Below are 12,177 nucleotides of genomic sequence, written 5' to 3' on the forward strand. Positions count from 1 at the left end.
CCACACTCATGCACACATTGTTTCTAATGCAGTCGAGAAGGAGGAGAAGATCTGTACAATTAAGCAGGATGAACTAGATCTATGTGATTGTGAGATCTGTACAATCATATGGACGTATGCGATTGCAAGATCACGTAACATGTGGATGCTCGCTTTCAAAGTTTCAAGGGACAGTTCTCGTTCCTTACCTCATGACTGATGTCTTAGGGTGCTTGCAACCATACATCCTCACCTTCATATGATCTAGAGTTTTAATTGATGTTTATGTGGATCAATTTTTTTTTTTTGAATTAAAGTTGTCTTACCTCGTTTATTCTGTATTTTTTATGGTCTGAATGTACATTTGTTTCATTATCTCTTGCATCCAAAACCCTTTGATATATATAGAGGGAAAGAAAAGTTTGGTGGTTGAGGGAAACTTTCTAGGATTTTTTTTTTCTATAGGTTTCTCTAAGGATGCTTGGGTGGTTGATGTTTAGGATGGTGGTAATTGGAATCCTAGGTTCTTTAAACAGTTGAATGATCGGGAGTTTGAGGAAGTGGATAACTTTTTTGAGAGGTTCCATGATCATTTCCCCTCTTTGGATTCTGAGGATATTTTGGTATGGGTGGATACAAAGGATGACGTCTTTTTTGTTAAGTCTTTCTACTTTTCCTTGGATAGTAGAGGAAGAGATCATTTCCCTTATAGTATGGTTTGGAATCTATGGGCTCTAGTTAGAGTAAACTTATTTTCTTGGAAGGCAACTTGGGCCAGGATTTTGACACAGGTTCAACTTAGAAAAAGGGATTGGAAAATGCCTAATAGATGGTACAGTGTAAAGAATAAGAAAAAACGAGTGATCATATTCTTTTGCATTGTTCGAAAGCTCACATTTTGTGACATATGATTTTTACTCTATTTGATGTACATTGGGTGATGAATTCTTTTATGAAAGGGTTGCTTTTGAGTTGGGGACGCTCCTTTGTTGGTAGAAAAAGGAAAAAGGCTTGGAAAGTTGCTCATTTATGTAATTTTTTAGACCATTTGGAAGGAAAGAAATATGAGAGCCTTTAAGAATTATGAAAGTTTATACCAAGCTTTTAAAAGCTCATTTTTGTATTTATTTTGGGACGGGGCTAGATTGTACATTAGGGATGGCTCTATGTCCTTACTAGATTTTGGAGATTCATTAGGTTCTTCTTAGGGTGCAATGGCTAGTTTTTGTATTCATGCCTTGATTACTTTGTATACATCGTGTGTACTTTTTATTTATTTATAATACAGGTGTCTTTACTTAAAAAAGAAATGGATATCAAATTACTTCTATTGTCTTTCTTCTCTTTGTGTTTATTGCTTTATCATTCTCTTTGTCATTTTTACAACAAAAAAGAAGATAATTGTTCTTGATTGATTTATTGGTTTAAATATCCGTTGCATGCATGACTTGCATAAATTTACTCTTTTACTCTTATCTAGATGTGATAGAATCGATGAGTTAGTATTTTTTCCACACATTGTTTTACCTAGGTATTTTTAGTTGATGTGTTCAAGTAAGTGGTGTTGGGGTATTACTCACCTTTGGATACAATTTATTGTCATTTGTATGTTAAGAGAATAAATTGGTTTTGACTAGAGTTATTGAGAGATTTATTAACTCCATTTGGGAGTATTGGAGGGCTTATGTAATCTGTATTTTGTCACAAGATTGTCAAACAAGGAGATTGTTGGTACATTAGGCTATATAGTTTAAGATATACAATTTTGTTCCACTAATTTTAACCTTATGATCTTTCTAGATTGTGTCTTACTCTTCGTTCAAGACTTGAGATTGCTACTAGATTGATTAGGATGACTCAGGTAATTATAGAAAGGTTCCTGAAAAGTAAATTAGTGGTTATTAGGCATGGTGTGGACTAGGGTTTTTAAAATTGAGCTAAAAGGATTTAAAAATTGTTTTTGAAAACCTCCTCGAGCACTCAAGCACTCTAAAGGCGCTCAAGCACTCAAGTGCACACGTAGAGAACCAAATCTCCTCAAATTATGTAATTTGCATATTTTAATTGATTTTATTTTGAAATTTTAAATTCTAGTTCAGTAGGTATTTGTATTCTATAAATACCATATTAAAAACAACTTTGAGTTTTTTGATGCAAATAATTGAGAAAAACTTTATTTGCCTTTTCACTCTTAAAGAACTTTGTATTTGCGTTTGTCAGGTTGTGAAGGAGATCTGCATCCCCTCAAGCGTTTTGGTGATATCCACTGGAAGCACATGAGGTGTTGCGTCGTGGACGTGAAGTGTAGTCTCAATTTGAGGTTTCTAACTCTATGTTGAGGAGATCTGCATCCCCTCAAGTGTTGAGGTGATATCCACTGGAAGCACATGAGGTGTTGCATCGTGGACGTGAAGTGTAGTCTCAATTTGAGGTTTCTGACTCTATGGTTTTTATATTTGTACATTATGTGTGTTTTTTCATGTAAAAGGATTTTTATCTCTTGCGTGTTGATTGCTCTTTAGATATCCTTAATCTAAAAAGAATTGTTAAACAATTTATGTTTTCATTTTTGGGCTAAAAAGGCTTGAAACACCTATTCAACACCCTATACTAGATCTTATAACTTTCAAGGTTTAATTAATTGTTTTCGATTTCCTATGTTTAAAATCTTATTTAAGGGTTAATTTCGAACCTTTTTGATGCATATTATATTGTACCACTATTTGTGAAATATACAAGTCAAATTTTCTTCCAAAAGTATATTATAGTATTAGAGCTTGTTTAAGTGTTTTTGGAATTTCTATTGATTTTTTTTCCACGTCTTTGGCTTAGTTGGCATGTATTATCACTAAGAACTTTTAGAGCTTTGTTTAAGTGTTTCTGGGAACCTTTTCTTATGTTTTTTTTGGCCTCATTGTCTAAGTTGGCTAGCATTACCCTAAGCACTAAGTTTCTTTAAGGGGATTTTTCCTACCAAATATTCATTAGCATGTTTATTTCAGCACTTCAACTAGAATCTTGTTCACGATTTCATTGTCCTAACAAAAGATGTAAAACATTATTGGAAAGACTATTTTTAAAAAATTCTAATTCAATTGAGGATCAATCTTACAATATGAGTAGCAATCCCACTTTGAACCCATAAACTAAATGGATTGAATTTTCTAAAACTCCATGGTAATATCATGGCCAATCAACTCCATGGAACAAGATATTAATCATGTCTATTTGTTATGTACATAACAACAAAGGAGTTATGGGAGACTATTAATGAGATTTAAATGTAGATAATGCCACTCAACTAGTTGAACTTAAGACTAACCTTCATGATAGTATAAGGTTTACACAAATGACTATCATCGATTGTTATCATGAGTTGAGTAGCCTCTGGTAGAAATGTGATTTGTATATTAATATTTGAGTAGAAGCATATTGTTAATGGTGTGAAGTATAATAGAAGGAAGAAAAATAACGTTGTTTTTTAGTAAGGTTTGAATGTGAAGATTGATCAAATTAGAGGTCATATACTCAACAAAGAATCACTACCCACTCCCAAAGTTGTAGTAGCCTAGGAAAGAAAGTAAGATGAATTTGATGATGGAAAATCAAAATACAAGTGTTGACCCAATTACCTTAGCCTTTAATAAAGCAAAATTTGTCCTTGAAAGTAAACAAAAGACGAAGAAAGGAGAACATAAAATGAAACTTGTTGCAATTATTGAAAGAAACCTAAACATACAAAAGAACACTTTTAGAAGTTGCATGGGAAGCCTTCTAATATGGGAAAAGGAAACAAGAGCTTGGAGAAAAATAGTAAAGGAATGCACAAGTGACTTGAAAATTTGTGATAGCCAAGAATCTCCTTTCTTCACCAAGGAGCAACTAGACTATGTAAGTCCATGAGTCAAGCACAATCTTAGCCTAAAATCTCTTTTTTCTACACCATAGCTCAATCTAGCAATCTTCTTAATACCCTTCATACTTCATTAACAATTTGATCCTTGGATCACTGATTCAAGGGCGTATGATCATATGAGTGGTGTCAATTTTTTATTTTTTATTTTTTTCTATTTATGTTCCTTGTTTAGGGAAGAAAAAAGTGAATTGCAAGAAAAAGTTCAATTTCTACCTAAAAAAATTGACATTAAATTTTATTTTGCATGTTCCTAATCTTTTCTATGATCATTCTTCTATAACCAAACCCAAAAAATATCATAATTGCAGTGCTAAGTTCTTACCACAAGATTTAAGGCTAGATCAAGAAGATGCAATGAAGTTGTATTGTGATAATAAAGTAGCTATTAGCAATGCCTCAAATCTAGTTCAACATGACAAAACTAAATAAATAAATATTTCATCAAAGAAAAATTGGAAAGAGAAATAATTATCATATGTTAAGTTAACATCTTTATTAATGGATTATCAAGGCAAACATTCGAATCTATTATTGGTAAGCTAGCCATGAAGATATCTTTAACCAGTTTAGGGGTAGTGTGGCAAGTTGTTGTGGGAAGTATTCCGCATAATTGTCTCATTGTGGAGCTGAATAAATGTGTAGCTATTAGTTTTCTTATATGTATCCTAATTGCTATCAATTTCCCATGTTTAAGGTTTGATTTTCAACCCTTGAGATATACTTGTGATATACCACTATTAGTGAAATATACAAATCATCCTTTCCTAAAAGTTTTCAAGAGCTTACTAATAATGCTAACCATATGTTCTTCGAGAGGATAATTCGTTCATTGGCCCAATTTCATCATCAATAACAAGAATCTTATATTTAGATTAATAGTGCTATAATCAAATCTAATTGTGCAACAACCAGGTTCAATTACAAACAATTTTATTGATACTCATTGTCTATCCAATTCCAAGGTGCCATACTAGTTTCTTATGCACCTTTAGATCTATTTCATAACAAAAATGAAAACTTTCAATTTTTGAGGGATATAAGTTGTGACAAAAGTTTCTTGGAAATTTCCACCATTCATGGTAAAAGGTTTATAGCCTTTGGAATACATTGACACAATGCTTTAAAAGAACTCTAGAAAGAAAAAGGAAAAAAGGAAACCCAATAAGCTAATATAATTGTAGGCAACTAAGTAAGAAATGATTACCAATAATAAGAGTTTTGGTTGGAGATGATTTTAAAAAAGTTAAAAAGCATATCCCAATGCTTAAAAGCGCTTTCTTATACAAATTAGATGGTTGAAAAACTTTTAAAAATCACTTCTAAAAATTTAGAATGTCACTTGATGTGATTATCACTTCTAAAAATTTAGAATGTCACTTGATGTGATTACTACACAATTACTTGATAAGTGATTTTATAAAATATATATATATTATATAACACATTACCAAAAATACTATCAAACATTTTTTTTGTTTTTTTTTTAATTGGAACTCCTAATAATTTTCTTAAAAGCATTTTTAATCCAAATATAGCTAATAAAAGCGCCACACGCTAAAGGAGCTTCAACCAAGACCACTTCAAAACAAATACTAAATCAGCGTGAAACAATGATTTAATCATCGAAGTTAACAAGAAGTAAAGACAACTCTAAGAAAGAGACCGGCATATCAATGTCACATGTAATTTCAAGTCACTATGCCACCAAGTCAGACATTATGCAGTGGGATTATGATGCACATTAAGTTGTTGACCTGCTATGATCACATGTGTAAATACCAAATAAAACTAAATAACAAATCATCAGTGAGACAGTGAACACGTTGAGGGATACGGAAGTAATTAAAAACACCATCATAACCCCCACAAACATGAAAGTGAATACTGAATACAAAAGCAGATATCTCCAATCCATACTCAAAGAAAATTTGAGAACAATCCACACTTCCACTGTTTTCAAAAAAGGAAAATAGGGATAAAGTACAAGAGAGTACTGTTCTCGCAGACAAGGAAGCAAACAACATCCGGGTTAACCCTTGGTTTGAATTAAACTTTCATCCAACCAAGAATTAGCAATGGAATATAGTATGATATATAAAACATGGAAAGAACAGATAGCGACAAACAAATACCTAGGGTTTAGGCCCTAGGTGGTCAAAAGAGGTACGAGCTACAGTTTGAGTCAAAGGACGAAAGAGTCATGTACGATTATTAAACAATTTTTTAAACATCGGTCTCTAAAGATAAACACAGACACATTGCAAACGGCAAGAAAAGAGACTGAATCTCTGAGAAGTGACAAAATCGCTCTCGGGAAGAAAGAAATGAATGATAGGTTTGGGAAAAAGGAAAAATAAAATTTAAAAAAGAAAAAAGAAAAAAAGAAAAGATAAAGCGAAAGCACCAGACTACCTAAAACTCGGTTTTTGCAGTTCTACATTTTCCTAAATAATTGATGAGGTGCCAGTCGAGTAAAGAGGTCGAGAAAAAATGTAGAGAAACCTAGAAACCGAAAAAACATCCGATCTTTATATAATTTTCTCACATTTTCTCGGAAAGCAGAGGAGGTGAACCTCTCTAAAATTCTACTTTTTCCTGTTCTCTTTATTTTGAATTACTGAAGCTGAAGCCAAGATGAAGTCAACAGATAAGGAGCGAAAAGTCTTCGGAGTTCAAGTTTTTCGATCTTGGCTCAACTTTCCCCCGTTTTATCGGCAAAAAATAGAGAAGAGACATACCTGTTTCCATTAGCGTACTCGTAGAGCTTTCCACGGCTGGAGAAGACGAGGACGGCAACATCGACATCGCAGAGAACAGAGAGCTCGCGAGCTTTCTTGATCAAGCCATTTCGCCTCTTTGAGAAGGTCACCTGGCGACTGCTCTTGTCTTCGATTCGCTTCAGTTCGACCTTCTTCCTACCCATATCTCTACTTCAAGCCCTAACTCAAGACTGACGAGAGAGGGACCCTAGCCGAATCCACTCCAATTGAGAAAAGAAGACTTGCGTAGAAACGACTTTGGACTCATTTGTAGATAGCCGAAGGACGATTCAAAATCCAAGGGCTCTTCCGTTCTGACACGTGTCACTTGGCTTATTACAGGTGAGGTTTTCACTTTTGGGAAGGCGATGACCATCGGGTCCCACCCCGTTCCTCCATAATTTTCTTTTCCTTTTATTAAAGAAAATTCAACAAGCGTGCTTTTGTTTTTTTCTCGTTAAATCTCTTATTTACTTTGTACGAAAAGATAAACAGTCTTTCCAGCGCTTTTATTATATTTTATTGCTATACATCTATTTTTGCCTTTTTCTAATACTACTTTTAATCTCACTGATTTAGTAAAGTAAAATAAAATAAAATATTAATTAATATTTATTAGATGAACAGTATTCCTTATAGCCACTCATCAAATTATCAATGATCAAATATACTTAAATATAATTAAAATAAAACAAATGAATTTGAAATAATATGTAAAATAATTTATTAATTTTTAAAAATTTTGTTTTTATTATTTCTTTTCCTCAAAAATTTTAAGCTAATATAACAAAAGAACACAAAAAATATGAAGATATTTTATTAGGAGGGTTAAAATAGTATTTATTTTTTTTATAAAAAATATCATTATTTTTTATAAAAAATATCACTATTTTTTTTAATATTTTTATCTATTTAGGATTATATTTATATTTCGAAAAAAATATGAAAGTAAGTCAACGTCTGATCGTATAATTTAAAAATAATTTTTTTACTTTTAAAAAAAAATTAATACTATTTAATTGTTTTTATCTAAAAAATAATTTTTAAAACTAAAGTAAGTTATGTCGGTTTGACCATGTTTTAACTTGTTTTTAAAAATAATTTTTTATTTTTTTAATTTAAAAACACAAGATTTAGAAAAGACTAATATTTTTCTTTTGTTTTTAAAATTTTATAAAAATAATTTTTATTTATTTTTAAAAATATGTTTGATAGTGTGATTTAAAAATACTTTTTTATTTTTTAAAGAAAATAATTATTTTTAATTTTTTTAAAACTATTTAGAATTCAGAATCAATCATTAGAAAGGGTTGTTTGTTGATTAAATTGGATTTGTTTGATTTTCATGCAAATTCGTAAAAAATCACGAGGCTGCCACTAAAACCATGAATAACCTTAAATAAAAAGAAAATGTGCATTTCTAGGAGAGATTTGAGGTTGGGGCCGCGGTACAAGAAAGAACTGCAGGGGAGAGTCACCAGAGAGTGATTGAGTGAAGCAAAGATGGGCGTAAAGAGTGGTGATGTGACTTGGAATTTTTGGTAAGGATCTGGCAGATGGCAGTGGGGGTGCAGCCACCTAATTGGAGATTGAAGCCACGCGTCACGTGACATGCCTCATCGTCTCATGCGTTGTCATTGGATAGGAATCGGGCGGCCGATGTTGGATATCGCGCGTTCACATATAACCTCCACTCTCCTCCACTCACAGTTTGCCAATTGGCATTTCTCGTAGTCTCCTTTTTATTTTATTAAGAAAAATTATTGTTTATATCTCTCTGTTCACTTCTTTCAGCAACGATCCTGCTCAGTGCTTACGTGGCAAAAAGGTGAGGCGGCGTATTGAGAGGCGGTAAAAGATACGATTACATAAAAAATAAACCTTTTATTTTCCCCAAAATCACAAATTTTAAAAGTAAATATTTTATTAAAAATAAAAAATTATAAATTAATATAAACTTTTTATTGAAAATAATAATTTTTTATAAAATTAGAAGAAAAAAATTCATTCATACGATTGGTTTTCTTAGCTATATTTGATTTTAATATGTAAACTCAAACAGAATACGACAGAAAGATACCTTGAAGATTTTTTTTCTTGTTGGCAGCAAAAGGATTTAGAGAAATAAAAATAAAATAAAAGGCAAAATTAAGTGGCCGATATTGATCTCAGCACTCTGAGAAAGCTATCGATGTTGCCAAGAGACAATAAATTGGCGCAAGGAAGATGGGGCGTGACAGTGAAATGTGGTGGTCACTGATCACCACTTTTTGAGGATTTATTTATTTCTTTTCTTCAATAAATAAATGGTTTCCTTTAGAAATGTCAATCTCCATACTATACCCGAATGTCACAATCAATCAAAAGTAGCCTTCAAAGTTTTTAACCTCCTACATTCTTCATATTAATGTTTTATCGTTATTTAACAAAAAAAAAAAAAATTATCGATTCACAATTCATTAATATGATCGACGGATCAAACAAGTAATATTATAAATATGTAATTTATAAATTATTAAAATTTAAAATAATTATAAAAATAAAATTAATAATTTATTGATTATTTAAAAATTAAAATTTTATTTAAAAATAAAAAAATTAGCTTCAAATTAGAAATTTAAATTAAAATCATAATTTAAATTTAAAATTTTAATATTTATTTTTAAATAAAAAACTTATTTTAAAATAAAAAATTTATTTAAAATTATAATATTTTTAATTTTACCATTAAATCATATCTCATATCATCCATGTAAATTCATATAAAATGCATTTTTTACTTTATCAATTTGAGCTCCTAATCTTCCACCCGCGCACAACATCGTTATTGTGAAGACTAATAAATAAACAAAAAAAAAAGAAAAATTGAATATTAAACATAATATCATAATAAAAAAAAACACATTAAAATTATTAAATATAAAACATAAAAAATAAATTTGAAAATATCAACTTAATTGCAACTACTAGTAGAAAGACGCACACACCCAGAGGGGGAGGGGGGGGGGGTGTAGGAACCCCTTCCCCTGATGACACGTGACACACATTTCCTGATGACATGTGACACATATTCTCATCCGGATCCCCCCATTCGGGTTTCCTTAAGAGTACACGTGGCGCGCTTCTCCTATCCGGACTCCCTCAAGGAGAGGCACACGACACTCACAAACATAACATTCGGACGATCGCCACATCGCATCCGGACGATCGACATATACTATCCGGATATGTTTGTCCGGATAATTGACTGAAGTAAGCAAGTCTTCCACGTCATTATAACAGCTTGCCATGACCCACGTTCCGCCACCTACAGAGTGAAAGGACAGGAAGGAAGTGACGGCAAGTCACTTCCTACGATCTCTGACAGCCATGACGCCTCCCACAATCTCTGTCAGCCGCTAGTAGGGTGATGATGGCCCTACCACCACCTAGTGGCATCATGACAAGCCAAAATATCTCCCTACCATTAAAGAGGGAAACAAAGCTTCTGGTACTATATATATGAACCTTCACACAAAGAGGAAGGTAAGTTTGCTATACTTAGTAAAATGTCAACTGATTATTCTCTCTCACCATGGCTGACAAAACCATCGGAGGGTGTGTCCGGACACCCCGTCCAGACACCTTTTGCAGGAACGACTGAACCAGGAATCTATATTGGTTGAGATCGTGCGTCCATCCATTTGGCAACTACGCGGATCACCAGGGACGCGAGACCTCAACATTGGCGCTGTCTGTGGGAAGTTTCGCTGATTCAGTCACCGGTAAAGATGGCCACACCTTCCCGAAGCCGTTCATCTGGTAGAGGAGAGAAAGATAATTCTGAATGGCGCCAAACCATCGAAAGAAGACAGTTGGCAAATGAACGACAACTACAAGCTCTCCTCCAGGAGACTGAAAGGTTAAGAGAAGAAAACGCGGTACTACGCATCCAGGCTTCGTCGACGGGGCCTCCCCGTCGTCAGCGTTCAAAAGGCCAGGTAGCAAACTCAAGGCCAGAGCCAGAGTCAATATACCCTGGGACAGTAGGAGCCATCCCAAAAGCATACAATGTTAGGCCACATGAGCCACCCACTCACATGAACCGAGCTCCTCATGAGGAAAGCTCAGACTCTACTTATTTTTCAGCAAAAACACAACGCGACAAAAGACCCCAGTTGTCAAATTTGATGCGCGCAAGACTAGGCCCACAGGAGCCTAGGAGGCCAAGGCCACCAGCAGCCACAACCTGGGAAGCGCATCCTGACCCTATGGTCACCCCTATGGTGCAAAATGTTCTCCCACACCGTGACCCCATGGTCACCCCTATGGTGCAGAACGTTCAACCGCATCTAACGGTATGACAATCTGGGAGAAACCTCCCAAATGAGCTGTCCATTGGCTCTATCAACAAAAGGCTGGACGACATGCTCTCCACGCCTTTCTGCTCTCATATCATTCATTACGAGCCCCCAAGGGGATTCCTTGTACCCAAATTCTTCACATATGATGGGTCTAACGACCCCTTCGATTATATCATGCATTATCGACAGCTTATGACTCTCGATATAGGCAACGACGCGCTGCTATGCAAAGTATTTCCCGCCAGCCTACAAGGGCAGACCCTCTCATGGTTTCATCGCCTACCTTCCAACTCTGTTGGTAATTTCAGATACCTATCAGAGGCCTTTGTGGGACAATACTTGTGCTCCGCTCGACATAAGCAAAACATCAGCACTTTGCAAAACATAAAAATGCAGGATAACAAATCCTTAAGAGAATTCGTGAAGCGATTTGGTCAAGTCATACTGTAGGTAGAGGCTTATAGCATGGATGCTGTCCTGCAGATCTTCAAGCGAAGCATCTGTCCAGGCACCCCATTTTTTGAATCACTCGCTAAAAAGCCTCCTGCAACGATGGACGACTTGTTCCGGCGTGCGAACAAATACTCAATGCTCGAGGATGACGTGCGAGCAGCCACCCAACAAGTCTTGGTTGCTGGACAAACATCTAGAAGTGGCGCGGAAAGAAGTGCCAAATTTCGGACCGACCAAGACCGTCCGATCGAAGGCAAGAAGGGCCGAGTCGCCCGGAAATGCCACCCCTCACATCTCTTTCCATATCATATGAGAAGTTTCTCCCTATGATCCGAGACATGTTCGACTTCAAGTGGCCTAGACCCCTCGGAACGGACCCATCCAAAAGAGATCATAGTAAGAGATGTGTCTTCCACAAGGAACATGGTCACATAACAGAGACATGCAGGTGCCTCCATTATTTGGTCGAAATGCTCATCAAGGCGAGACATTTAAAGCAATACCTCCGCTCAGATGCCGGAGGTAGAGACGCTTCCCAAAATCACAACTCTGGAACCCCCAGGGCCCCAGCCGCCCTCAAGACTGTTATAAACTATATTAACGAAGACCCATCTGATGAGGAGTATGACTCCAAACGAAAGAGACAAAAGTTGTTGCGGGCCGCATCGCTACGTGAACGTATCAACTCCATCTGGCCTGGGATAACTGGAAGGGGCCCTCACCCCAT

General features: G+C 35.0%; 1 protein-coding gene across 1 annotated transcript in view; it reads right to left on the reverse strand.

The window, feature by feature from the left end:
* FLC (flowering locus C) overlaps window positions 1-6,818 on the reverse strand; it is an 85,135-nt gene extending 78,317 nt beyond the window's left edge. Inside the window, 1 exon segment of the mRNA NM_001281128.1 lies at window positions 6,634-6,818. Coding sequence (NP_001268057.1) covers window positions 6,634-6,818 — 185 coding nt within the window.
* Window positions 6,819-12,177: the final 5,359 nt, after the last annotated feature.

The sequence above is a fragment of the Vitis vinifera genome, chromosome 1 (assembly GCF_030704535.1).
Source record: "Vitis vinifera cultivar Pinot Noir 40024 chromosome 1, ASM3070453v1".
In the NCBI taxonomy this organism is placed as follows: Eukaryota; Viridiplantae; Streptophyta; class Magnoliopsida; order Vitales; family Vitaceae; genus Vitis; species Vitis vinifera.